This window comes from Felis catus, chromosome D3 (assembly GCF_018350175.1).
Source record: "Felis catus isolate Fca126 chromosome D3, F.catus_Fca126_mat1.0, whole genome shotgun sequence".
NCBI classification, from domain to species: domain Eukaryota; kingdom Metazoa; phylum Chordata; class Mammalia; order Carnivora; family Felidae; genus Felis; species Felis catus.
The window spans coordinates 1,188,292-1,216,025 of record NC_058379.1 but is presented as its reverse complement, the minus strand read 5'-3'; the positions used below and the strand labels follow the sequence as shown (position 1 = coordinate 1,216,025).

Genomic DNA, 27,734 nt, shown 5'->3' with positions numbered 1-27,734 from the left:
GCCCTGCCCGGAGTCGCAGGCCAGGTCACCCGAGAGAGACCGTTCCTGGGCCGGGCTTGACTCGCAACACCGAAAGGACTCGCCGCCCGGCCGAGGTCCGAGGTTCAGTGCGGTGCTGCCGTCGCCCTGCGGGGGGAATGTCCTGCTCTGCGCGCGCTCCGCCCGCCCTGCCCGCGGCCCGGGCCCGGCCAGACGGAGAAGTGGAACTTGTCGGTTTTCCTTCTTCCGAAGCGGGCTCCTTCCCGGCGGCCGCTGCACCAGACCGTGGGGAAGACCTGGCGCGGGGGCGGGCAGCTGTGTGCGGGCAGGCGTGGGGGAGGCGGGCGCCGCAGCGGGCTGGACCCCGCCACCGCGTGTCCTTCCTGTGTGGCCAGCTTCACGCCGCGCCCTGTCCTCTGTGTCAGTGTCGGCCTTTGAGACGCCCCTGCGGCTCCAAGGACCTGCCCGGCCCTGCTGGTCTCCCCCTCAATGGGCCACGTGGGGACTCAGCCTGTGGCCCCCGATGGCGGGCGGGCGGGCGGCCGCGTGCGGCACCCTCACGCAGGCGTTACGTCCCTGGCCGTGCAAGGGCGGGTCACGGCTTCGATTTTGACGCGAGCACCTGCCCGCCATCCAGAAGGCCTCCACCAAATCATCGAGACCCTCCTGTGCCCTCCCTGGGCAGCGCGACCTCAGATGCCCGTCGCTGCTGCGTCATTTCTGCGCTTCGGGTGACCTGGAGTGGCTGCTCCGACGTTGGCGCGTCCGTTCGGCCGGCCCCTTGGCCGGCTGTTACCCCCCCGAGCGTCTTAACCTGTTCGCCGCGCTCCGCACAGTCCCCTCAGCCCTTTGGGTGTGATTCATCTTTAAGTAATTTTCTTCCAATTCGTCCTTATCTTTGGTTATGGTTTTCACGTGCAAACACGGCTGTTACCTGTGGCCATTCTCTTCTTCCCGGGGCCTCCGGCAGGGCCCGTGCGAGGTGCCGGGAGGCCCGCCTTGTTCCTCCTCACTTGTTTGCGTCGTTGGCGTGCAGGGTGCCATTTCCACTCGCAGGAGTCAGAAACCAGAGTCACAGCAGGGAGGTGACCCCCGGGGGTGGGGGTAGCCTCACGGCCAGGTGGGCACAGCTTTGCACACCGCGCCCCGGAGAGCCCACCCAGACAGCCACGTGGCGTGGGTTGTGTGCTTGGGGGACCGTCCCACACAGGGAAGTGGGAGGACCACGCAGCATGGCTTCCCGTCCCGTGGGCTCCGCCTGGTCCGGGGAGGCGCGCGCTCGGGCTGCACAGACGGACAGGGACCCGTGCCGAGCTCGCCCACCGCGTGTCCTGCCGCAGATCCCGGGCGACGGGACAGGCTTCGGGGCGAACGCCCGACCCCTGCCGTCCTCAGGAGACACAGCCAGTGCGCCGGGCCCAGAGCTTTCCCCCTGCACAGATTGTCCCGCGGCTCCTGGATGCGCCAGTAAGAATGTTCTCCGCAGCGACTTCCCACCTGCTCACCCACTGGCTCCTGAGCCTCACTCACTCACCGAGTGGCGCTCACTCGGCCGCGCTGGTTCCCCACGTGACCTGCACGCTTCCGGGGCCGATCCCCGGCTGCCCCGCCAGGTTCCCGGGTGAGGGCCCTTCGCCGAACCCGCGGCCCCAGCTGTCAGGTTGCACCTGCCATTTGGTCACGTGGTTACGTATGCTCTCGTGGGGGCGCCGGGGTGGCTCGGGTGGCTAAGCGTCCAAGTCCTCCACTCAGGTTGCGATTTCACGGGTCGTGATCTCACAGTCGTGGGATCGGGCCCCATGTCAGCTTCTCCCAACTGTCAGGATTCGAGCTCCGGCCGCGGCTTTCAGCGGGCACGGCGCACGCAGTCTCCGCGCGGGCGCAGACGGAGCCAGCAGGACAGGCCAGTCCCACAGGACATCAGGTGCCACTGCCCAGAGAAGGTGCGTGGGAGGCCGCCTCCGAGAACAGTTGACCCGCCCCGAGACCGCACACCCAGGGCGGGAGCCCTGCGTCCACGCAGCAGGCTGGGCGCCACCCCCGGACGGCCTTCCCGAGGTCCAGGAAACCGGAAGTTCTCCGGCTTCTCCGCCTTCCCGGGGCTTGCCGGTCGGACAGCCTGCACCGTCTCTCTGTCATAAACACCGTCGGGGCCAGTGTGGGGCGTGCTTTGCAGAGAGGGGCCAGGGGGCATCTGTATGGAGATGACATGGGGACAGCGACCTGGAGGAATGAGGCAGGGGAGTGCTCACTGGGCCCTGGGCTGCCATGCAGAGGTCCTGAGGCAGGAGTGTGAGTGAGGGAAGGAGAAGGCGGAGGTGGGGGGCTCATGTTAGAGGAAAGGGTGGGATTGGGGGGTCTGGGCAGGACCTGCAGACCCCGCGAGGAGCTGGAATTGTGTCCCCAGTGCAACAGGAGGCCCTGTCAGTATCCACGTGGGGAAGGTGGCCCGGCTGCAACCTAGGGAACAGCCTGTAGGAAGGCAGGGTGTGTGCAGAGGCAGGTGGCAGGCGGCTCGCCATGCTGGGTGGCCATCCCAAACCACAGGAGCCCATCCTCGGTGCCGTGTGCCGTGGCCTCGGGGCCGGGGTGGCGCTCTGAGGGAGACCCAGGCTGGGGGCTGCGTGCGGTCCACGCGGACCCGCCGGGACGGTCTCGTCTCAAGAGGACTTAGCTGCCCCACCTGCAGCAGCCCCCTCCCCAGATGAGCTGCCTCTCGGGTTTGGGTGGACGCGCATCTGGGGGACACCACTGGCCACACCACAGGGCGCTGGCAGGAAACCCTGAGGCTTGGGTTCCCAGGAGCGCTGGGCTGCCTCCCAGCCAGCCTGGCTCCTCCAGGAACTGGTTGAGGAAGAGCACGTCGCTTTCCCTGGCCCGCGTCGGGGCGCCTCCTGCCCTGCGGGGGAGCCGGGCCCGCACCCTGTGTGGTGTCAATATCCTCCTAGACTTGTGTGACCATCCTCGCCACCCGATTCCAGAACATTCCACCCCAGCCCCGAGATTAGCCGTCTGCGCTGCATCTCCGGATGTGACTCTTGTGGACACGTCCCGCGTGGACTCGGGCACCGCCCGGCCCGTGGCTCGTCAAAGCATCACCTCCTGTGCGTCCGTCCGTGGCCCGTGGATGCTGGGTGTTCCCGCTTTGTGGCCCTTGTGGGTAGCGCTGTGGTGACGCTCACCGGCAGACGGAAGTTCTCCGCCTGGTTCTCAGTTGGGGGAAGCAGTCGCCCCCGTGCAGGGTGGACGCAAGGACCCTCCGAGGAGAGACCGGCGAGGGGCAGGGAGCGGCTGCGGAGCCCCTCGGGGACACAGGGCACAGGGACATGGCCAGCGCGGGGTCCAGCTCGTACTGAGATGCGGCGTGGGCGTGAGGAGCTGGGCCACGATGGGGTAAGGCCTGGGGACCCCAGCTCCCACGACCACGTCACCACGTGTCGGGACCCTGCCCCAGTGACCACTCACCTTCCGTCCAGGCTGAATTGTGTCCCCCAAACCCATCGGGGGGAGCCCTGACCCCCAGCACGGTGGAATGTAACCGCGTGTGGAGGCAGCGCCCCACAGAGGTGACAGGGTGAAGTGGGGTCACCGGGGCAGACCTGCCCCTTAGTCTGAGTCCCCGCGGGGAGCACAGCAGGACGCAGACACGCACGGGCCTCGACCACTGAGGCCACGGCAAGGAGACAGCGTCTGCGGCCCTGGGCCCCTTGCTGGCCATCAAGGACAGTCCCGTCCCAAGATCTTCGACTCAAACACAGCGGCAAAGCCCCTTTCACCACATAAGGGAACACGCTCTTGGATCCCGGGGGTTAGGACTGGGTGTCTCGGGGCCACTGTCCCACACTTGGGATTCACGATTCATCCCCTGCCCCGGGCGCCAGCCCCGCAAGGGTGGGGATCGGGCATGCAGCCCGAGCCTCGCCACTCTGCGAGAGCGAAGGCAGGGGCCCCGGTCTAGGGCCACCACCGCCCTCCAGACCCCTGTCTCGGAGAGGGGACCTCATTTGAGTAAGCGACCTTTTGCATCCCGTACACATAGCACACTTCTCCTGTTCTCATTTTTATTGATTTTCAGTTACACAAGCAAACCAGAAACAGCCGCTCCTGGCGGGAATGGAGAACAGGCCAGGAAGCCGAAGGCCTTGGCCCGGGGGCCTCACCGGGTCCCCGTGACAGTGACTAATGAGGAAACCCACCCTGGAGAACCCGCCCTGGCAGTGGGGAGGGGAAGGACGACGGGGAAGCGAGAGCCGGCGGCCCGGACGGTGCGGGTCACGTGCACGGGCCCGGAGCATCTCCCTCGACTGGTCATGAGCTTGGGCTGCCCAGGCACAGACGTCCCGCAGCCCAAGGCCCCAGGACGAGGAGCCGCAGGTGCAGGTGGTGGGAGGGAGCGCCCAGGGAGCGTGGGCGGAGCTAAGGCAGCCGCCCCTTGCCCTGCTGCCCAAAGTCATCACCGTGCTCTTGGGTGGGTTCCCTCCAGAACTTTCCCTCTGCTTTCACACGAGCGCAGTGGGAGACGGCGACGAGTGAGTGGCCCAGGCGGCAGTGTCACAAACCCCTGGGCTGACAGGGACAACAGGGGATTTCCTAAAGGAAATTGGAGGTGCTGACGCCACAGAAAGGGAGATGAGTGGCAGGCAAGGCTGGATCAAGGGCTCAGAAAGATGATACAGACCTACGTGTTCGTGCGTGCACGTGTGGTCGATGTAAATACATAGTTGTTTCGTGGCTTTTTTCTTTTTTTTTTCCTTTTTTTTTTTTAATTTTTTTTTCAACGTTTATTTATTTTTGGGACAGAGAGAGACAGAGCATGAACGGGGGAGGGGCAGAGAGAGAGGGAGACACAGAATCGGAAACAGGCTCCAGGCTCTGAGCCATTAGCCCAGAGCCCGACGCGGGGCTCGAACTCACGGACCGCGAGATCATGACCTGGCTGAAGTCGGATGCTTAACCGACTGCGCCACCCAGGCGCCCCTGTTTCGTGGCTTTTTTCTAATTACTGTTGTCTTAAAAACAATTTGTTTTTTTCACTCAACAGAACGTCTAAGCGGCCAACTGGTGCACCTGGTCCTGTCTAACTCCCAGGCAGTGCAACATCTTCCGGGTGTGTCCCAGTGTGGCCAGCCCAGAGCACCACCCGCTCCCACAGCACCTTGTGGGTCTTACAAGAGGTGCCTGTCTCTCCGGCGGGACACAACACCCCAGGCTGCAGGGGCCACAGATGGGCAGGCAGTGCCCTCACCCGCATCGCGGGCCACAGTGGGCACGACTGACCAGGCCCGCGGCCCGCGGCCTTGCTCTAGCCGATCCGCCCCGCGTGGACGTCTGGGCAGCTTCTGACGTTAAACCAGTACATCCTGCATCCGTCTTCTCGTGCAAAGACGGGAGCGTTTTTCTAGGGCAGACACCAAGCATGCTAGCCATGGAAAACGTGCTTTTTAAATTTTAATATCTGCTCCCTGATGGCCTTCCAGTGAGGCTGTACCAGCGGGCCCCCCACCCCCACCCCAGTGGCACCAAAGTCCCCACTTCCCACACCCTCGGCACATGATGACGTATCAGTTTTCCAACGTCGCCCATCTGATGGTGAAAGCGGCCCCTTCTCGGTGCCTGGACTCCGTCCACATTCGCGCATCAGGATTCCGTGGCAGGCTCCAAGAGAAAGCAGCAGCTGTCGTGTGGTAGTCCCCCGGCATGAAGTGACCCCCCCCCCCCCCGCAAGCATCCTTGGTGCTCGCTGAGGTCACCAGCCACCATCTGGACCTGTCCGAGGAGAACCACAGCCTGCCCACGCTCACGTTTGTGCTCCCGAGGCCACCGTCACAGCCACGCCTCTGCGCCATCCTCTGGAATGCGTCCCCCCACAGCATCCTGCTCCAAACCCTCAAATGCAGGAAGAACTCTTACACAGGGGTCAATTGCTCTGGCAACCCTTCCAAGCGCCTTGATCCAGCCCTGCCTGCCATCCATCTCCCTTCCTCAGACTTCATCACCTCCCATTTCCTTTGGAAAACCCCTTCCTTCCTACAGTCTGTGCAGGCAGATCAGCTCATTTCCATCCCCCGGACACACGTTTGGCTCAGGGACAGACACATAATCTGCATCATCCAATAAAAGATGGCCGTGGGCCTCTGGCTTCAGGAAGAGTCCGTCTGGGGCTGGGCTTGCTGAGCTGCAAGGACGTTGGCTGGAGCGGCCCTGCGCCACCTTTGCTCCCGTTTGGAGAAATCTTGCCTGAGACTGAAGACAACTCAACAATGGAGGGAGAAACTGTGCAACTTGATCCGGCCCTGCCTGACATCAGTGTGCCCTGGGATGTCCCAATCTAACAAGCCTCTACATTTCCTTTCCTTGACTAGAAGCGGTTTAAGCTGGTTTCTGCCACTGACAACCAGCTTGTCCCCATGCACATGAGCAAAATGTGGGGCTGTGCCTGTGAGAGGTCACTGTGTGCCAGGGTGCCTCGCCACATGGGATCTCAACTTGTCAATACAAAGGGCTCCTGAAGCAGGTGCAGAACCTCCTTGCTCCACGGGGGCCACAGCTTGGGGCAGGATGGTGAAGTGGAGGCTTGCCTGGAACCCAGCCCTCACCACCCCCCCCCAACAGGGTGCCGTGGATCCAGCCGAAATGCCTGGGCCTCGGTTTCCCTTTCCGTAGAATGGGCCCTTAATTCCGACAGCACTAGCTGTGACTAACCAGATGGTCGGGCAGAGTTGTAGACCCGGCAGGATGAGAACTCTAACAAGGGGTGGGGGTGGGGGGTGCATCTGAGCCCCGCCCAAGCCCTCCCCACCGAAGATCCCACAGGGTACTTAATTTCTCTGGGCCTCAGTTTCCTCGTTCGAAAACTGGGAATAATAGTTTCCCTCTCGTAAGACGTTGTGAGAAGCCAATGAGATTATAAATGAGGCAGGCCCAGCCGGTGTCCAGCGCCCACGGGCCTCGGACAAACGTCAGCATCCGCCTCCCCAGCCCAGAGCCCACAGACTCCCAACCGCGCCCAGACCCCGGGAGACTCGCGCTCCGACGGCGCCCCCGCCCCTCCCTCGCTCTCAGCCCCCCACCCCGCCCCCACCCCTTCCTTTCGCGTCTCGAGGGCTCCACCAGGCGTCCGCCGGGCGCGCTGCGGAGGCCGCTTGGGGTGCCCAGCCGTGACCACGAATCTGGGCTCTGGCTCGGGGTCCGCGGGGCGCGCGGACAGGCGGGGAGCCGGGGCAGCCCCGGGGGGGGGGAGGGGGGGAAGGGCGGCCCCGACCACCGGACTCGGCGCCCGCCCGCGCACCCCCGAGACCGTCGGGGGACGCTCGCAAATCTCCTTCCTTTCGGGCACCGCAGCCCCAGTGTCCGGCGCTCGCGCGAGGCGTGGGGTGCGACTGGGGTCCGAGTACCTGCGCAGGACGCGGGGCCTTTAAGGCGGTGGGCGGGGTGAGCGCGGCCGGAGTTCATTAGCATACATTAGCATGCCCCGCCCCGCCGCCGGGAGGCGGCGCGCGGGGCTCGGCCGGGCCGGGAGCGGCGCGCAGCAGAGCGGGGCGCTCGGGCGCAGGGGTGCAGGGACGCAGAGCAGCGGAGCGGGGCGCGGCGGCGCGGGGAGCCGGACGCAGGGGCGCGGGAGCGCGGGGACCCCCACAGCCGCGCCGACCGCCCCGCGAGCGGGATGGGGCGCCGCGCCGCCCCCGGCCCGGCCCGCCGCCCCCCCGGCCCCGGCTCCCGCCGCTGCCGCTGCTGCTGCTCGCGCTGGCGGCCCGCGGGGGCTGTGGCGCGCCCGCGCCCCGCGCGGAGGACCTCAGCCTGGGAGTGGTGAGTGCGCGGCCGGCTCGCGGGGTCCCGCGGGCCGGGAGGACCCCGACAGTGCCCCCTCGGCGCCTGCGGGAGCGCGGGGAGCCCTGGACCCATTTCCTGGGCGGAAAGCTGAGGCTGGGGCGCAGGCTGAGCGGCGGACGCGCGCGCACCCGGGTCTGGGAAAGCGGCGCCGTGTACCTTCCCGGCACCGCGGCTCTCGCTGCGCGCCGCAGCCGCGGGAGGCAGCGGAGGCTGGGGCTGCCCGGCCGAGCCCTTGCCCACGGCTCGGAGCGGCCCCGAAGGGGGACCCCAGGCGAGTGGGACGGCCGTCGCAGCCGCCGGGAGCAGCGCGCCCCGCGTGCGTTCCCAGTGGGAGTGGCGGGGGGTGGAGGGGCGCGCACCCACCACCGAGGAAAGGTCGGGGCTGCGGAGTGGGGACGCCCCGGGAAGCCGGCGGTTGTCGAGTTAGCTCCGTGTGGGGTGTCGGGGAGCGAGAGAACCGGCCCCCAGGCCCCATTGGACGTGGATCTTGGCCCTGTCCCCGGTCCCCTTCCGCCGCCAGCCTTGCTCTGCCTCCCCCTTGGCCCTGTCCGAGCTTGATGGGGTTCCCCCCCCATTTCCAGACTCGGATGCAGCCCCACCGCCGTCCCCAGCGCCCCCTTCCGGAGCGCCAGCTGTCCCCCTGCCTTGGGAGCCGTCCTGGGGCCGGCGGCAGCGCCCTCCTCCCACAGCCCTCCCCCTATTCACACTCCTCTGGACCTGGAACCTGGAGATCAGACTTTCTGGGTCTCGCCGCCCCCAGGTTGGCGAGGCCAGGCGAAGGCGCGAGGGGCCGTCGGATTTTTATTTGGGGGCTTCCGCCCCTGCCGCGGCCCCTCACTCCGCGGAGAGACGCGGGGATCCGGGCCAGGGGCCGCGCCCTCCCCACCCCCGCACACGGCCCACATCCACCAGCGCATAAAGGGCTGTCCGAGAGGGGTGCTGGCCGAGCCCCTCTCCCAGCGCCGTAGGCACTTGGAAGCTGCAGGTGGATTTCAGGCAGGCAGGCGGGGGCATTTGTTGGGGGTGTGGGGGGAGGCATCCGCAGCCCTGTACAGTTGGCAGGACTTGGCCACAGGTTCTGGCTCAGAAACAGGCTGGGGACCGCCCCCGCCCAGCTGCCCCAGCCCTCGCAGCCATCTGGGACAGCGCAGCCACCGGTCCCGGCTGCCGGCTTCCGGACGCCTGAGGGACCCCACAGTGGGCTTCCTCCCTGCCAAACTGCCTCTGAGATTGGGGTGCTCCTTTGTAGCTGGGGGTTTCCTGGATCCCCTCCCCCCTCGCGGCGCATGATCTGGGGGGCAGCCTGTTGCCAGGTCGAGGCAGAGTGAGGGTAGAACCCAGGCTTCCAGTTCCTAGCTCAGAGAGACCCTGCTGGGAAGGCTGGGAGTTCTGGCCCGGCCAAGTTGGTTTGTCAGACCCGGGGCGGTTCTGAAGTTTTTCTCTGCCTGCCCAGGGACAGCAGGTTGTGCACACTCCTGGCCAGCTAGAGCCTGCGCACCCCCTCTTCTGGCTGCCGGGGTTCCCGAGACCGCCCCCCCTCCCCCACAGCGGGTGGGCAGTCACTGGGCCAAACTGTGGAATGCCGTTGTGGGGGCGTGGGGGGTGGGGAATGTGGCTCTTTAGCCCGGAACCCCAAAGACAGCAGGGCCCTGGCATCTGGCCCAGTGGGTAAATAGCCGAGGGTTCTGCGCCTGACACTTTTTTAAGGCTCCCACCCGGGGAAGGCCAGGACCCGCCCGCCTGGTGGAGCAGCCTTCCAGCTTTCTGCCCCGTTTGTGGGTGGAGGGCGGTCTCTGGTGGCCTTCTGGGGAATGACACCTCGGAGCCGCAGACCCAGAGGTGCGGGAAGTCTTGGAGCCCGGCAGGATTTATGGGGAGGAGGGGGACTCCATCCCGCCCCCTCTGTAGACGCCCGGGTCCGCTGACTCTGGATATTCAGATCTGGGGCTGCCAGTGAGGAGAAGGGCCTCTTTGTCAGTGTGACCCAGCTTCTGCCAGACAGAGTCGAGCCCAGCGGGTCTGGAGCACTGGCTGGTCGCTGGGAGAGGCTGGCCCGGCCCACCCCCAGCTTCAGAGTGAGGACAAAGCCCTGCATTGAGTCCCCTGCGCCCCGCTAAGGGTGGGCTTTCAGGCCGTGCACAGTGGGACAAAAGAGTGTGCTGTGCTCTCCTGGGGTCCGCCGAGCTATTCATTACTGTGTTTCCAAGTAGGTAACACCCGTAGCAAGACACTCAGGCCATACAGAGGGTCCGAGGGAGAAATTCCCTCTCCCCCGTCCTCCCCTCATGTCCTAAGGATCCTTCTGGAGGTCGTCTGGGCACTCGCAAGGACTTGGGGACCTGGGCCCCTTATTTGTATGGATGACAGCCTCCCGCCCACTGTTGCGTGCCCGGCTGCTTTCACTTGGAAGCCTGTCCTGGGGAACGTTCCGTATTGGCACGTCGGGATCTGCCCGGTTCTCTGTGCTCGCCCCAGCTCGCTCCAGCGCGGACGTCACATCCTTCGGCCGGCCCTGGGCACAGACGTGCGGCTGTTGCCGACGTTCTTGCTAAGCCAGAGGCAGTGCCAGACCTCCCGGTTACTGCAGCGTGACCGTGGGGGGGACCCAGGCCCTGGAGCAGGGGGGCCGGCGACAGGCGTGAACATCACACGTGGAGCGTCGGCAGATTTGCCAACCGGTCTTCTGAAGTCTGTGCCCGGGTGCTCGGGTTTCTGCCTCCAGCAACAAAGTCCTCGTTGCCCCCGACCACACAGCATCTCGGGGCATCGCGTGATCTTTGACAGACAGGTGACTGGTTTGCGGCTGAGGTTGTATGTGAGGATGGCCGGGAGCAAGCAAGGCCCGTGGCCCGAGAGGCCCCAGAGGATGAAGGGACGGGCAGGACGCGGCCGGACGATGGCAGTGGTGGATGTGAGCCGGGAGCGCAGGGCGTACTCAAGCCCCGTGTCCCCCTCCTGAGCCGGGGAAAGATTGTGGCAGGGGTGACAGTCCCCCTTGGCCTCTGGGTCCCTGCTCCTCAGTCAGTGCCAGCACCCAAGGGAGCCCACGGGCCCTGCGTGCGCTCAGGACTGAGGTCACAGACATGGCACCCCGCAGCTGCAGCCTGGGACTGCCCGCCCTCCGCCAGGACAGACAGCAGGAAATGGTTAACCCCTGCGTGATTTTGCGCTGAGCCTTCCGGAGGGAAGACTCCAGGGGCCCCCTCCCAGCATACCTGTGGGGAGTTAGATGTGAATGTGAAGGTCCTAAGGTCCACCCAGCACCCCCCAGGCCCCCAGCCCTGAGGCGTGCTGTCCCCTGGGAGTTCTGGCCCTGGAGCACCCCTGGCCTTGGGTGGAGCACTCCTGGCCTCGGGGCTGACGGCCAGTCTGAAAGAAGTCTTTGTGTGCTTCTGTGGCGGGAGCCTGGGCAGGGCTGTGCCGGACGCCTGTGGACTGAGCCCTGGGAGTGTGGACCCCGACCACACCGCCAGCATCTGGCCTGGGGGCTTAGGATGTGTGTCCCCCTCACACAGGCCCTTGAGGCAGACCGGGGTCTGGATCCAGCCCGCGGGCCTCGGTCTCCAGTCTGTGAAACCGGGCCACTGGGACCTTCACTGGGTGAGGCCTCTGGATTGCTCCCAGCGGTGGGAAGTCAGCTGCCTTCCCGTCCTGAGGGGGAGGGAGCAGTGGAGAGGATTTGGGGTTTGGCAGGCGGCTGGTGCAGTGCCTTCCGAGGGTGCTTCGAGCATCTGTGGTTTTTGCCTATTGACGGTGATGAGTTTCCAGTGCGCAGGGTCTGTGCGTCGCTCGTGGAGGGCGAGGGGTCTTACAGTCCCTCATGAGCTGAGAGCCTGTGGGGTCTCCCGAGCACCGTCGGCTCTCCGCAGGGACGGGACAGAGTGACAGAGCGGTCTGGCAGGGTGCACAGCCTGGCTCTCCCCACCCCCTGCCCAGAATCAGCTTCCACTGCTGACTGGCTGCCAGCCTCTGCGTGCCTGCCTCCTGTACGTCTTTCTCTGTGCTTCTCTACGGAACTTCCCGGCTGCCTCCTGCCCCAGGGCCTTTGTGTGTGCCACGCCCACCTCTGTGAACTCTTCTAGGGCTCGTCCCCTGACCAGCTCCTCATTTCTCAGGTCTCAGCCTACTGTCACCCACCAGGGACATCTTCTCTGACAACCATTTAGTTGGCCCCTGTACCCTGTCACTCACGTCCCCTCATAGCAGAGAGGTTACGGGCATAGGCTCTGGGCTCCCGTCCCCGCCCTGTCCCATGCTGGCTGGCTGCGTGACTGTGGGTGCCTGTCCTAACCTCTCTCTGGCTCTGTGTCCCTGTCTGTGAAGTGGGGATGACGGTGCTCACCCATAAGATTAATGCAGCAGGTACTTATTTCGTGGCTACTGTGTGCCCAGCACGAACACCACAGACGATGCCCCCCACCCCCGTCCTCGGGCAGCGCTGCCCTGAGGGGCGTCGTAAGCATGAAGCGGGTTAGTGACTGGAAAAGCACTCAGCAGTTGTCCGCTGTTAGGACCGCATCTGGTAACTGCTGTCATGCGTGAAGTCACTTGTTCCCACGTCCATTTGTGTATCGTTACTGTTCCCCAGAACCCCGTCCACTTCTGGAGCCCCGTCTGCGGGGAGGGCTCTCCCGGGTCTCCCCTGTCCCCAGAGCGCCTGGCACAGTGAGTGCTCATTCTGGGTGTGTCAGGGGGATGGACAGGCTGTCCCGGGGGGGGGGGGGCAGGAGCGTCCCCCTGGGGAAGACACGGGGGCGAGGGGGGGGATCTCCGCGGCCGCCCACCGCCCCTCCCGGAGCAAGCCGGGCGCCAGCTCATTTCCCTCCAAGGGGCAGAGCGAGGCAGGCGGAGACTGATGCCAGACCGTGGCTCTGCCACTGGCTTCACGTGCGACCGAGGGCCCAGTTTCCTCACTGTGAGCGGAGGTGGTGGCCGCACGCTGCCCCGACCCGGGTGCCGAGCGAAGGTACAGAGGGTGGGCGGGGAGCCAGCACCTCCCGGGCACAGCCGGGCTCTGCTGGACTTACCGTTGGTTATCTGCGTCCTGGGGGTCCTCTAAAGCCACTGCCTGCCAGCCTCCACGTCCCCTGAGGCACGGCACCGTGGCCGAGGTCTCACGGGCTGCGCTCTGCCGCGGCCCCTCTGCAGCCTTTGAGCCTCGGTTTACTCATCTGTACAGAGGGGCTCATGCTCTCCGTGCCCCCCCCGACAAGGCTAGGGGGGGGATCCAGTCACAGATGGACCGTGCGGGGGGAAGGGCCCATGGGTCAGCCACCCACCACCGTGGTCCCCGGCACATGGTGGCCCCGCCAGGCTCCAGGGGGTAGTGTGAGCCCTGGTCATCGCAGTCTTTAGGCCCCCACTTGCCCCCTATAAGTGAGGACAACAGCGGCCACGCCGTGGGACCGTGGAGAGGGCTACCTGAGACCCTGCACACAGTGAGTGCTGCTTGTCTGCCAGCCTGGTGCAGCCCAGCACCGTCCCTCCGTCCGTCCCTCCGCCCGTCAGTCCCCCCGTGGGGCTGTGGCTGCAGGTTCCCACCTGCCCACCTGCCGGGGGCCTTCACCTGCCGGGGGCCTCACCTGCTGGGGCCACTCTGGGGCCAGGGCTGTGCCTCCCCGGGAATCCAAGCGTTGGGAGGGGAGTGGGACCTGTTATCCCAGTAAACGGAGGCATGTGGTATCGCCGGTGACAAGCGCACGGGGAAAGATAAAAAGCGGAGAGGCCTGGGGCCACTCTAGAGCCCGGAAGCACCATGTCCCGCTACTGCCTTGCACGGGGCACCGCGGCTCCGGCCTCAGTTTCCCCACAGGCGTTAATGGCCCAGTTCAGGGATCCCCGGGGGGAGGAAAGGCGCATCTCTTTGGCTGTTGGGGACTCTCCGCGGCGGGACGGCGGCTGCGAGGTTGGGACGTCCCTGCTCTTCCCCTCTCCTCCCCTCCCCTCCCTTCCCCTCTCCTCCCCACGGCCTTCTGGAAGGTTCACCTCCGCTGCTGCAGCCTGGTTGCCCTGGAGACGCGGTCGCCGTGACGACGGCGAGGGATGGGCGCGCAGGGAGGGGGGGCCTCGCTCGCACCCCGGGCTCCGTAGTGATGGGGGGGGGGGTGCGGGGGCAGCGCGCGTCCCCTGCCAGGACCCCCGCCCTCGGGCCGGTTCTCCGCTCCCACTTCAGAAGGTAGTGCTGCCGGGGGCGGGGCTGGCCGTTTGGCTGTTTGGGACTTTGCCTGTTTTCCCGGAGGTGGAGATGAGCTGGCCGGTGGAGGGGGGGCGCTGTGGTCCTGGCGCCTCCCCAGGGCGATGGGGCCTTCCGGTTCCAGGCACTTCCACCCGCCGGCCCCTCTCGCTCCCCGTGGCCACCGAGAGCTCCCCGCTGCCCACATCCACCCCCCCCCCACCACAACGGATGGCAGGGGCCATGGGGAGGGGACAGCTGGGGCCTTGAGAGGGGGCTGCCTCGTGATGCGAAGGTCAGGGGGAGGGGCCCACACGGGGGGGGGGGTGGGAAGTCAGATTGAAGGTACAGACCCCCACCCCCAGCCCACACCTGCGAAGGAGGGGGCCTTGGCCCTGTTCCTCTGGCCTGGCCGCTGACGGGGTCTCGAGCTGCAGTGTTCCCAAGGCCCAGGCTGGTAGGGGCGGCCAGCGCCTGCACTCAGCTGCCCTCGTGGTTCTGCAAGTTAGCACAGGCGGCCCCTCAGACCTGAGGCTAAAAGCTGCTTTCCAGCGTTGGCAAACATTCCAAAACCACCTGAAGGGCTCTTGAGGCCTCGGAAGCCTGGAAACGCATGTGGTCTCCTGGCCAGGCTCCCTGGGGCAGGGCAGTGCCCCTCGGGGAAGCTCGGTGCCTGTGGGGGTGGGGCACAGCTCAGTGCACACACCCAGCTGTTATCCCAGCCCCCGGGCCAGACAGCTGGGGAAGGGGGTTCTTCTCCCAGAGTGCCCCATCCCCCACCCGCTTGGGTGGGCCCTTCCCTGGTGAGGAGGGGGGTTGCCGGCACCCTCATCTGGCATCCTGGACGTCTGAGGAAACTCCAGAGGGCTTCCTAGAGGAGGCAGCCTCGTGGTGCTGAGCAACGGGGCTGCTGCAGCCCTGAGGCCCTGGGGTTCCGTAGCTCAGGCCTAGAGTCTTAACAGAGGGCTCTGAAATGCGCGTGTGTGTTTTCGGACGTTCGGAAAGAGAACGGCAGAGTCAAAACTTTCAATAGTCTTTGAATCTTTTCCCGAAAACGTGTGTAGCCACGAATACAGGTGTTTAGTGCCTGAGGCTGTCTCGGGTCGCTCCAGTGCCGGGACAGGGACCAGGCACGGGACATGCTCATCCCGCTGGTGGCCCAGCTGATGAGCTTCAGTGTGTTTGCAGTGATGTGAAGGGGGGTCCTCCCAGAGGAAGGGGGTGCTCGGTGACGGCAAAGGTCTTAACCCTGAGGACGGCACAGCCCAGGATGGGGAGGTGGCCCTGTCCTGGCCAGTGCCACCTCCTTTGAGCACAGGGTGTCACTCCCAGGCCCCCAGGGAGAAGGGGCCATCTAATGAGGCGCGTCCACTTGGGAAGGTGTCTTGATTGCTGTTCATCGAGGAGCGAGTCGCTCCTGGTGCTGCTCAGCCCTGTCCGACCACCTCAGAGGGGCCCCAGTTTTGCACACACTCTTGGTGGCCTCCAGTTAGGACCAGGGGGTCTGGGCCAATAAGGGTTTGGTGGGGGCGGGGGGGGGGGGAGGAACAGAGAAACCTTGGGAAAGACCCTGTGTTTCCTGGAAAGGGAGGAATCTAGCTGGTTCTCTGCAGGTGTATGCAAATTGTATGCAAATCATCAAGGTGGCAGCTTCTGGTCAATTGAAGCCCCTGGGAACTCCAGGAGGGTGGACCCCCTTCCACTGAGCTAGGCCCCCCCTCTGAGCAGGGAGCCTCCTGGCCAGGGCTACAAACTCAGACGCTTCTGAGGGGCCTGCAGCAGCATAAACGAATCGAGAGGGTTTTTTAAACATCTACCAAAACACAAACAAGCCTGTAAGCGGGTGTCTTGGAGTCACAGGCCTGGAAGGGCAGGGCTCAGGAATCCCGGACCTTGCCTTCCACCCGCCGCTGGGTTCCCCCGTCCCCCTGCCTGGTGAGTCCCCCCAGTGTCCACATGGCCCAGGCGCTATCGTGGGATTGTCACACAGCCTAGGAAGTGGGCATGAGCACCAGTTGGCTGTTCAAGACACTGAACCCCAAGGGGGGACTCCCCCCGAACAAGGGCAGAGCGCCTCCCTGTCTCCTAGGGCCCCGCACGGATGGTAGAGGTGACTGGGGCTTGAGACGGGGCTGTACTTGTGTCCGTGCTGAAGGGTCGCCTTGCTTCCTGCCTCCTGCTTGGCTCAGGGAACCCCGACCAGGGCGCTTTCGGGCAGAGCCGTCCCCTGACGGTGCCACGGCGAGCTTCATCCAACACCTGTGTCAGGTGCTGACGGGGCATTTTCCACACTCTGGCTCATTCTGTGCTCACATTCCCAGGCGGGGAATCAGCCCAGAGGGCTTGAGTGCAAATGCACAGCAAGTGGCCTCAGAGTCTGGGCTCTTACGTGCTGTGAATGTGCAGCTCGTGACCAGAGTCCTGACACCGGAGCCTGAGGCTATGCTCTTCTCGGTGTGGGTTTCAGACCTTAGGTCTTCGACTCTTGCCTCCCAAGGGCCTGAATTTGGCCCATGCCACATGTAGTAACCTTTGTAGAATTTCACTTTCTTAAGTGTCCCCTGGGCATCTCCTGGCTCAAGAGAAGTGAGGTGGGGCAGGCTGCTGTGAGCAGTCGTACAGGTTGTGCACTGCTCAAGCTCACCCCTTCTAAGAGGCATCAGGTTTATTCAGGCGCTTCTCCGGCATCGGCCCGTAAAGTAACTTAAAGAAGGAGCACGAGGTGCCTTGTGGGCTAATGGGGGGCTGGGGCCAGGGTGGTGTTGATCAGGGCTGGGAGAGGCCTGCCCCTCACCTCAAGGGCCCATAGCTCTTCTTGTGGGGCTGAGCCCTCCCCCCCCACCCACTCCGCCGCTCACCCTGCTCTCTCCTCTCAGGAGTGGCTGAGCAGATTTGGCTACCTGCCCCCAGCCGACCCCACAACAGGCCAGCTGCAGACACAGGAGGAGCTGTCCAAGGCCATCGCCGCCATGCAGCGGTTCGGGGGCCTGGAGACCACCGGCATCCTAGGTCAGCCCTCTAGGGGCGCGGGGGATGGGCGCTCCGGGAGCCTGGTTTCCCCTAACTTCCCCGCTCCGGGGGCCCTCTGTGGGGGTGTGGTTAGGGACGGGTCCCCGCTGTCTCTGGGGGCAGGACCAAGGATTCTTGCCACGTGGGACCCTGTCAGCACGCCCCGCCCCTGGATGTGGGCACAGTGATGGGCGCGTGTGTGTCCGTTGCACCCAGACCCACCTCCCCCACTACGCGGTCTACACTTAAGCCCACCCTCGGTCCCCACTGAATCTTGTCCCCCGGAAGCGGCGGATCTGTGCTGCCGAAACCGCCAGCTTTCCACGGGAAACCAGAAACCTGGGGTGTTTATGTGAGCGCCCCGCTTTTCACGCGTTGGGGGCACATTCCGGTTTTGTGGAGGCCCTCCTGGGGGCTGACGGATCACAGCTGTCCCCGGGCCTCTGCAGAGGTGGACATGCCCGTGTCACCACAGAGCCGGTCAGGTGTGGGTCCCGCGATACCGGACGCAGATCGGGGCCGAGCCGTGCCCGCCTGGCCAGGGCCCCGCCAGTGGCCGGCCTGACCAGCCCAGGCCCTGCCGTAGTTCACACGTGCTCCGAGCGACCCCTGTCCTGGTCCTGCACACACGCCTGGCAGTGAGGCCCCGCCTCCACCCGACCCGGTCCCCGGGGAGCAGGGCGGTCCCCGGGGAGCAGGGCGTGGGGCCTGAGCCCGGTGCCACCTCTAGGGGACCTGACCCCACCCTCCCCCGCAGACGAGGCCACCCTGGCGCTGATGAAAACCCCTCGGTGTTCCCTCCCCGACCTCCCAGCTGCGGCCCCGGCCCGAAGGAGGCGCCAGGCTCCGGCTCCCGCCACGTGGAACAGGAGGAGCCTGTCGTGGAGGTGGGCGGGGGGGCGGGGAGGGGGGCGGCCCTGCCCGGACCGGACCGTCCTGGTCCCCTTTCCTGGGGGCCCACCCAAACCAGCGCCCACGGCCGGGCCCAGCAAGACGGGGGTCGGTCCTCAGCGCTGGAGGCCGGGAGTCGGGAGTCGGAGGTCCGAGGGTCACGGGGCTGCCGCTTCTGAGGCTCGGCGGCGGCGGCGGCGGCGGGGAGGGGAGGGAGAACCCGCCCCCAGCCTCTCGGCTCCAGGGTTGCTGCTGTGGTCCCAGCCTCCCCTCCCCCCACGCGGCCACCGCCCCGCCTGCCTGTGTGGCCTTGTCTCAACCTTTACCTTAACATCGTCTGCAAAACCCTGTTTCCAGATACGGTCCCGGGTGGGCGGGATAACCCTGGGGAGGAGGGCCAGACCCCAGGCTCTGACCCCGCCTGCCCTAGGGTCCGCACGTTCCCGCGGGACTCGCCCCTGGGCCGGGACACCGTGCGCGCCCTCATGCACTACGCCCTCAAAGTCTGGAGCGACATCACACCCCTCAACTTCCACGAGGTGGCGGGCAGTGCCGCGGACATCCAGATCGACTTCTCCAAGGCCGACCACAACGACGCCTACCCCTTCGACGGCCCAGGCGGCGCGGTGGCCCACGCCTTCCTCCCCGGCGACCAGCTCTCCGCGGGGGACGCCCACTTCGATGACGATGAGTCCTGGGCCTTCCGCTCCCCAGGTGCGTGGGGCTGAGGCCACAGGTCCCTGGGGGCCCCCCTCCCACTCGGGCCTCAGGGACCAGCAGTGACACCCCCGCCCCCCCCCCCCCCCCCCCGCCGGGGCCTCGGCACTAACTGCACGGAACCGGCCCGTCGAGGACCCGGGCCTCCAGCGTGACGGGAACGCCCGTCGCCTCACGCCCCCTCCCCGCGGGTGCCCGGCCTGCGCACGCGAGCCAGCCCCCTCCGGGCAGCCTGGCCGTCCCTCCCGTGACCCCCCGGCTCCCCGTGTTCCCAGACACCCACGATATGGACCTGTTCGCGGTGGCCGTCCATGAGTTTGGCCACGCCATTGGGCTGAGCCACGTGGCGGCCGCGAGCTCCATCATGCAGCCGTACTACCAGGGCCCCGTGGGCGACCCTCTACACTACAGGCTCCCCTACGAGGACAGGGTGCGCGTCTGGCAGCTGTATGGTGAGTCCGCCCCCCAGGGCCGGGCCCGGGTCGCCCCGGGGACGGAGCCAGAAACGCGGGGCTCCCCGGCCCCAGGACCCCACGGGATGGCTTTCTGTCCTGCTCGTCTCCCTGCGCTCAGCGTCCAGGCCTCGCGTGGCCCGAGCGGCTCCCTGACGTGTGTGGGACGAACAAACGGGTGGTCTTTCGCGGGGGGCCCCGGGCTGCAGGCGCCCTGCAGGCCTTTGAACAGGGCCTCAGAACAGGGCAGGATCCCCGTCCGGCCCCCAGGTAGCTTCAGCTTGTGGCAGCTGGCACGGACTTGCCCCGGCCCGTGCAAAGTACATACGTGCACTGAGGCGTCCGGTCTTTATGGCCCGGGAGGTCGGACCTGCTGTCCCCACTTAGAGATGGGAAGGCTGAGGCCGGGGGGCACCCTGGCGGCCGACAGAGCCAGGACTGAACCCAGAGCTCGGGGACCTGCTGTGCTGGGGACGCCATCAGGCACTTGCATAGAAGGAGGCCCCATCAGGGAGCAGGCGTGGGCCTGGGGTGCAGGTAGTGGTGACATCCCCGTGGTTCCCATGTCCCTGCCCCGACCCCCGGGTGCCCCCCATGACCCCCGTGTGCCCCCTATACCCCAGTCTGCCCCTCATGACCCCAGTCTTCCCCCCCATGACCCCCAGATGCCCCCCATGACCCCCGGGTGCCCCCCATGACCCCCAGGTGCCCCTCATGACCCCCGGGTGCCCCCTATACCCCAGTCTCCCCCTCATACCCCAGTCTTCCCCCCTATGATCCCCAGATGACCCCCAGATGCCCCCCATGACTCCAGGCTGCCCCCCACGACCCCCAGGTGCCCGCCACAACCCCAGGGTGCCCCCCCATGGCGCCAGCATACTTTCCACCTCTCCTAATCCCCCCTCCCCTGCTGTTGTGAGCGCCCCGGCGTCCACCAGGCTCTGACATGGGCACTTTCCTACTAGAGTAAAACCTACCATGTTAACCCCTTTGACGAGTACAGGCCGGTGGCATTGGCCACGTTCTCAGGGTTGTGTATCTGCCCCTTCTGCATGGTTCCACAACACTTGTCACCACCCCCCACCAAAGGAGACCCCAAGGCCATCAGCAGTCACCCCCCCACACTGCCTGGCAGCCAATGACCTCCCTTCTGTCCACGTCCACGACTGTGCCCTTTCTGGACGGTTCGTGCAACTGGGACCACACGCCGTGGGCCCTCTTGTGCCCAGCTGCTCTCGCCGAGCACCTTGTCCACACCCCAGGTCCACGCTTCCTTTCTCTTTATGGCCAAAGATTCTGTTTGTCCCCTCGTGGGTGGACATGTGCATTGTTTCCACCTCTGGCTACTGTGCACATTCAGACGAGTTTTGGTTTGCACGCCTGTCCTTGGTTCTCTGGGGTCTGCACCCGGGAGGAGGTCTGGGGGGGAGGGCAACACTCATTGAGCCCCTGGAGGTTAAGGAGGGGTCGCGGGGACCCCTGTGTCTCCCCCTCGGGCTGTGATGCTGTGGCTCTGGTGCACGTGCAGGGCCCACACCTTCGTGTCGGGGGTCCCGGGAAGGGAGGGGGGCCCTGCCGGGTTCAGCACAGCCTCCTGTCCCCACAGGCGTGCGGGAGTCCGTGTCCCCCACGGCACAGCCGGACACCCCAGAGCCCGAGGAGCCTCCCCTCCCGCCAGAGCCCCCCAACAACCGGTCCGGCACCCCGTAAGCCGTGGGCCCCTGCCCTGCACACTGTGGCCAGCACCTCCCCCAGCCATGGCTCAGGGGCCTGGACTCCCGGCGCTCCCGGGGCTAAGCCCTGAGCCACCCTGCCTTCCTTACACTCCTCCGGACGGCGGAAGGACACCCGCCCGCCCTTTGTCCCCAACCTGCGCCCCGTGTGCAAGAACGTCTGTCTGTCCAGATGCTCCTGATGTCCGCTCGCTCCGTGCTCTGTGTCAGCCACTCTGGATGGCGCAAAAGGGACTCGGGCTTTGATTTTTATTACTTGGCGTATAGTTGACAAACCAGAATGCAACTGTCTCTGAGCCTGCAGCAAATGACAGGGGTGGGGCGGGGTCTCCTTAAGGGGGGTCCTTCTGGGGCTTGTGAAGCCCCGCTCCCCCAGAGTGGCTCAGGAACGGAGGCTCCCCCCAGCCCCCCCACCCCCTGCTCTCTGCCCCAGCCCCCACCCTCCCCTCCCCTCCCGCTGTTCGCTGCCCCAGCCCCCTCCTCCAGCCCTCCCCCTGATCTCTGCCCCCAGACCCAGGAAGGACGTGCCTCTCCGCTGCAGCACTGACTTTGACGCGGTGGCCCAGATCCGCGGCGAGGCCTTTTTCTTCAAAGGTAACCCCCACCCGGTCCAGTGAGTGGCTACTGTATGGAAGGGCAGCTCCGGGCCCCAGACCTGCCCCCTGCAGCCCCACCCCCTCTCCGTGCCCCCAGGCAGGTACTTCTGGCGGCTGACCCGGGACGGGCACCTGGTGTCGCTGCAGCCCGCACAGATGCACCGCTTCTGGCGGGGCCTCCCGCTGCACCTAGACGGTGTGGACGCCGTGTTCGAGCGCACCAGCGACCACAAGATCGTCTTCTTCAAAGGTGGGCGGGCCCCGCCCGGGTTCTCCGCCTGAGTCTCTGCTGGTGGGCACCCTCCCAGCCCGCCTCTGCCCCGGAGGCCCAGCCTGTGGTTTGCTCCAAGCACAGAGCAGGGGCCGGCCCACTCCTTTGTGCATGCCACCGATGGGCGCTTACTGAGCACCTACTGTGTCCTCCGCACCGCGGTAGGCACTGCAGGTACACGGCGGGCAAAACAGACAAAGGTCCCCGCCCTGTTCCCACAGGGCGCACACGACGGGCACCTGCGTGAATGAGGAAGTTAGTTTCAGTTAGGGCTGAGGGAACGTGCTCCAGCCAGAGGGAGCTGCCAGTGCAAAGGCCCAGGGGCAAGAACAGAGCGGCCAAGGGGGCGGAGGGAGGATGAGCGAGGACAGAAGGGCAGGTCAACACCTGAGGGATGGAGCTGGACTTATCCTCGATGCATAGAGCCACGCGCAGCTCCCGCGTGTCTGTCCAGGATGGCGGGTCTGTTGGGAGAGGGCGTCACTGCACCTTCCACACCCGCTCCCTGGGCTGGGGGTGGGGGGGTGCGGTCTTGTGGGGGCGGGATGGGACGCGGGGACCTGGGCTGGCGGGTGTTGCTGTCTGTGTGGGGGCGGCGTGCCTGCACCTGTGGGTGCCTCGGGGGCTGTGAGCCTTCCCGGTCACGCCTGCTGCCCTGACCGGGCTTCCCAGTCCAGCCTGGTGTGGGGTCCCGGGGCCCCCGCTGGCTCCAGGGCCGCTGCCCGAGGCCACAATCCCGGGGTTGGGACCCGCTCGGTGTCATCTTCTGGGTTTGGGTTATTTTGCAACATCCGCCCACGGCTCCTGCATTGGAGTCTCGGAGTGCCGCCCCGCCCCACCTGTGCTGGAACAGGTGCGGCCTGGCGCCCCTTCCAGGGAAGCCCTCACAGCCCGCCCCCTACGCGCATCCCGTGCGGAGGGCAGGGACGCTGAGGCACGAGCTGGCACTTGCGTGTTTTCGGGCTTCGGTCGCAAAGTACAAATTGGGGGGTGTGAAGCAACGGGTTCGTTCTCTCGGCCGGGGGCCAGACGCCCCAGATCAAGGTGCCGGGCCCCTCCCGCCCCTGCCTGTGTCTCATCGGGCTGCTCCCCTCCGTGGGCCTCGGGTCTGTGCGTCCTCTTTGTAGAAGGACACCAGTCAGCGGATGCGCCCTCCCCCGCCCCCCACTCCCACATGACTTCCTCTTAACTAATCTCGCGGCAAAGACCCTGTTTCTAAACAAGTCAGATTCTGAGGTTCAGGCGGATGTGAATTTGGGGGAGCATTGCTCAACCTGCAGCAGCTCTTTGAACAAAATTGGGGCGACCGTACCTCTTTGAGGAGGCAAGAATGTTCCGCGTGTTTTTTGAGCTCGTTCACGTCACCTGCCAGCCCCCGGTCCAGGTGGGGCACCTGTCAGTCACCGCTGCCTCCGGTGGGTGTGGTCCCCCCAGAGTCCCCGTCCTCGGGCCGAGCGGCCATCGGGAGCCTGGCACACGGGAGGGCTCCCTGGAGGCGGCAGCCGTGATTTCAACGTTCACCAAAAAGCAAAACAGGAAGAACGGCGCACGTCCTAGCCGATCTGTTACAATCGGGAGCCACCCGCACCTGACTTAGCCCCGCGGGGCACCGCCTTTCAGAGGGACCGTCCGCCAAGTAGGCAGGCGGTGTGTGTGTGCGCGCGCGCCCTCCCTCCTCCCTCCTCCCTCCTCCCTCCTCCCAACTCCCTCCTCTCTCTCCGGCCTGCTGTGCGTGCCGGCCTCCCCTCTTCTCACGTGACAGATCTTGGAGATTCCTTCCTGTCTCTACACAGAGTCTCCTCGGTCCTCAAACCTGTGTTTTGAAAAATAACGTCCGGCTTCCAGGAAAGCTGCCAAAGCAGGACCTGAAGGCCGCGGGCTCGCCCCTGGTCAGCCTTCCGCTCTGCCCGCTTCCTCGTTTCCCGTGGACGGTTTATGCCCCTGCTGGTCAAAGAGGGGGTGGCACATGCCGGAGCCTTCCCACCGCGTCTGCACACCCCCCCCCCCCGCAACACATCCCGGGCGCGTCTGGAGCGTCCGGGCCGGCGCCCCTCGGGCACGTCACCTGGCACCTTCTCCCCAGCAGGTTCTGGTTTTGCACGTTCAGCAGGACCGTCCCAGAGGGACGCGCTCCGAGCTGCCCTGCCCGAGGCGTCATCTGTCTGGCGCTGTGCCCTGCCGCCCCCCCAGGCCGCGCATCTGCGAGATTTTCTCCCCTCTAAGGTCACCGGCTCCTCGCGTCGCGGGGAGAGGTTGACCTCTCCTGCCCCTTGCTTTGTGGGCACGCCTGCGCCCTGTCCCGGCCGTCTGGGGCCCGTCGTGCCGGCTCACCTTTGCTTCACCCCACCCCTTCTCGGGCACGTCTGCCGTTCCCGGTCTCTGGGAAAGGATTCTTAAAAAATTATGTTTACTTTTAATCATGGCAAAAACACAACATGAGAAGCTACCGTCGTGAGCACTTCTAAGCGCACAGTTCGGAGGCGTTAGGCACCTTCACGCCGCGCGGAGCCACCACCACCGTCCGCCGTCAGGACTTGTCCATCTTTCCGAACGGAAGCTGCCCCCCAGCCCCCCCAGCCCCTGGCGCCCACCGTCTACTTTCTGTGGATCTGGCCGGGTGCCTCAGACGCGTGCGGTCCTACAGCGTTTGTCCTTTGGGACGGCTCGTTTCCCGTAGCGTCGTGCCCTCAAGGTCCACGTGTGTGCCGTGGCAGGTGGCCGCACGTCCTTCCTTTCCAAGGCCGAATGCCATTCCATCGTCTGGATGGACCACGTCTCGCTTAGCCATCGTCCACCGTGGTCACTTGGGTGGTTCCCACGTCTTGGCGGCCGTGAACAGCACTGCTGTGAACGCGGGTGCGCGAGTACCTTTGAGACCCTGCCTTCGGCTCCGTGTACCGACCCAGAAGGGGGCGAGTGGGCCCTCTGTGTTCGACTCTGAGGACCCTCCACGCTGTCTCCCACCGGCTCGCGTTCCCAGCAGCGGCGGAACAGGCCTCCCCTTCTCCACATCCTCGCCAGCACTGGGTGTTTTCGGGTCTTTTGATAGTGGCCATCCTGATGGGCGTCCGATGGTGTCTCATGGGGTTTGGATTCGTGTTTCCCTAATTAGTGAGGTTGAGCATCTGTTCATTTGTCTGTCGGCCGTGCGAATGTCTTCCTCTGAGAAATGTCTGTTCCAACTCTTTGTCTGGCAAAAGACTTTTTATAAAAAGTTTATTTAGAGAGAGAGCATGCAGAGGAGGGGCAGAGAGAGGGGCAGGGAGAATCCCCAGCAGGCTCCACGCTGTCAGCGCAGAGCCCGACGTGGGGCTCGGACTCACAAGCCTTGAGATCGTGACCTGAGCTGAAGATTTGGATGGTTAACTGACTGATCCCCCCAGGCGCCCTTCTGGCAAAACGCTTTTAAACGTTCTCCTCCTCCCCCTCCTCCTCCTCCTCTTCCTCCCTCCTCCTCTTCCTCCCCCCTCCTCCTCCTCTTCCTCCCCCTCCCCCTCCTCCTCTTCCTCCCCCTCCTCCTCCTCTTCCTCCCCCTCCTCCTCCTCTTCCTCCTCATCCTCCCCCTCCCCTCCCCTTCTCCCTCCTCCTCCCCCTTCTCCCTCCTCCTTTTCCTCCTCCTCCTCTGTCTCCTCCCTCCTCCTCCTCTTTCTCCTCCCTCGTCCCTCCTCCTCCTCATCCTCCCCCTCCTCTTCCCCCTCCTCCCCTCCTCCTCTCCGTCCTCCTCCTCTTTCTCCTCCCTCCTCATTCTCCTCCCCCTCCTCCTCTTCCTCCCCCTCCTCCTCCTCCTCCTTATATCTTAAACTGTTTTTTTTTTAATGTTTACATATGGATTTGAAGTTCTTGGTGATTTCTAAACATTTTGCTTCTGTGTGAAGTCTGACAAAGGTGCGCACGCATGCGTCCGCTTACGGCCCTGACGAGTGCCCTTCCTGCCCTGCCCGTGAGGACACCCCGGCCCACCTGTCGCAGGAGTGGGTGAGGCGCGACTGAGCAGAGCGGCCTCCCGCGGGCTGGCTGGTGACCCCGTTCCCTGTCCTTATGGCGGGTGCCTGGTGAGAACCTGGCTTCTCAGGCTGCTGGCAGGTGGGCCGAGCCCGTGCCAGGCACACAATAGGTGCTCAGTAAATGCTCATGAGGACCCCGGGGTGGGGGGCGGTTGCACCGGGGGGGGGGGGCAGGCCGGGCGGGGAGAGGAAGGGCTGGAGCGTCCGCCCCGCGGGGCGGGCCGAGCTCTGGCCCACGGCCCTCTCTCTCACCCCCAGGAGACAGATACTGGGTATTTAAGGACAATAACGTAGAGGAAGGATACCCGCGGCCCGTCTCAGACTTCGGCCTCCCGCCGGGCGGCGTCGACGCTGCCTTCTCCTGGGCCCACAATGACAAGACTTATTTCTTTAAGGACCAGCTGTACTGGCGCTTTGATGAGCACACACGGCGCATGGACCCCGGCCACCCCGCCCGGAGCCCCCCGTGGAGGGGCATCCCCAGCACGCTCGACGACGCCATGCGCTGGTCCGACGGTGAGCCCCGTGCAGCCTCAGGCTCCCCACCTGGGGAACGGGGGTCACAGCGGGCTCACTGGGAGGATCCCCCGGGAGCTGCTGCGCACACGTGGGCCCCCCACCACCATAGGCCTCCTGCTGCGTCTCACGCGCCCCTGGGCCTTTGCACCTGCCCTGCATCCTGCAGACACCGTCCAGACATCTGCACGCCCCCTCCCTCACGTGCTTCCAGCCCAAACAGCACGACCCTGCCCGGCAAAGGGTAGCATGCATCTCCCTCCTTGCAGGGCCCGCTCTCAGGGGGCCAGATGCCCCCTGCTGTTCTGTTTCCAAAGCTACATCCCCAACACCTAGAACAGCCAGGCACATAGTAGGGCCTCACTTAACATCCCGTAGGGAGAGGAACCGAGAGGTCATCTTGTCTATCTCCCTGCCTTTCTGCGGCTGCCCCGAGCTTTCCCAGGCGTGGGAGGCCCCAGAGGCCCGCAGATGGCCACTGGGGCCGAGACAGACTATCCGTGGCGTGAGCCGTCCTCCTGCTTCCCTGCGGCCTCGAGCGCCGCTCCCTCATCGTCCCGCTGTCTAGCCTGAGTTTGCCCTGTGGCCTGCCCGGAGCTCACGCCCCCTCCCCCCCCCCCAGGTGCTGCCTACTTCTTCCGTGGCCAGGAGTACTGGAAGGTGGTGGAAGGCGAGCTGGAGGCGGCACCCGGGTACCCGCGGTCCACAGCGCGGGACTGGCTGGTGTGCACAGACCCACAGGCGGACCCGGAGGGCGAGGACGGAGAGGCCGGGGCCCACGCCCGGCCAGGACAGCGCGGCCAGAGCCGCTCAGAGGACGGCTTCGAGGTCTGCTCCTGCACCTCCCCCGCCTCCCCTCCCCCGGGGGCCTCGGGCCCTCTGCTGGCGGCCACGCTCCTGCTGCCCCTGATTGCGCTGTGGTCGACGGCCCCCGGCACTCTGACAGCCGCCGGCCTGTGGTGACAGGGCCGATGGGTCGCAGTGGGCCTCAGGGCAAGGACCAGCACCCCCACCCCTCCAGTGCCCGGACCCACAGTTCCTCAGCGGCCCCGGCCTTGCAGATCCAGACGCACTGCCGGCCCTGAGCAGCGGCCTGGCCATGCCCCTGCGGACTGGCAGGAGGCCGGCAGAGGGCGCTGCCCCCGGGGCGGCTCAGCCGCAGAAGAGCAGAAAAGCAACCTGCCACCTGTCCTTCCTTTTCTGCCACGAAGTGGCCTGACTGCCATCTGTGAGTTGGGGACACTCTGTCAAGGCCGGGCTGGGGACAGGAAGCGTCCCTGCAGCGAGCAGGCAGCTGGATCGCACAGAACTCAGCTGATGAGCCAGGGGACGCAGGGCTGGGGACGGGAGGGCATTCGGTGGCCACGCTGCCCCCAGCCCCACCGGCCAGCACCACCAGCCCCGTCTGTCGTCCATACTGCTGCCCCTGGTGCTTCCGCCCACGGGGGCTTTTGTCCCCAGTCCCTGCGGGCCTGCAGCTGCCTGCACAGGGAAGCAGAGGAGTCCCCCAAGCTGGGGCCTCTTGATGCATTTCAAACAAACACGACCTTTCCCTGCTCCGTAA

At 65.7% G+C, this 27,734-nt stretch overlaps 1 protein-coding gene across 1 annotated transcript; it reads left to right on the top strand.

Annotated features, from left to right (window-relative positions):
• The first annotated feature begins 468 nt into the window (after positions 1-468).
• Positions 469-27,734, top strand: MMP17 (matrix metallopeptidase 17). The gene is made up of 14 exons (XM_045042054.1): positions 469-710; positions 1,320-1,446; positions 4,309-4,447; positions 5,705-5,895; positions 7,435-7,785; positions 16,858-16,990; positions 17,748-17,877; positions 18,312-18,595; positions 18,874-19,050; positions 20,657-20,756; positions 21,295-21,377; positions 21,477-21,629; positions 25,913-26,170; positions 26,793-27,734. Exons 1-14 carry the CDS (start codon positions 469-471, stop codon positions 27,131-27,133), a joined length of 2,709 nt encoding a protein of 902 aa, XP_044897989.1. The 3' UTR covers positions 27,134-27,734.

Excerpts from the sequence above, each read along its gene's own strand:
- MMP17 (XM_045042054.1), top strand. The coding sequence starts at position 469 with ATGGGCCACGTGGGGACTCAGCCTGTGGCCCCCGATGGCGGGCGGGCG. Across the intron at positions 16,991-17,747 it reads GGAGACCACCGGCATCCTAG|ACGAGGCCACCCTGGCGCTG; the intron begins GTCAGCCCTCTA and ends CCTCCCCCGCAG. Across the intron at positions 21,630-25,912 it reads CAAGATCGTCTTCTTCAAAG|GAGACAGATACTGGGTATTT; the intron begins GTGGGCGGGCCC and ends TCTCACCCCCAG.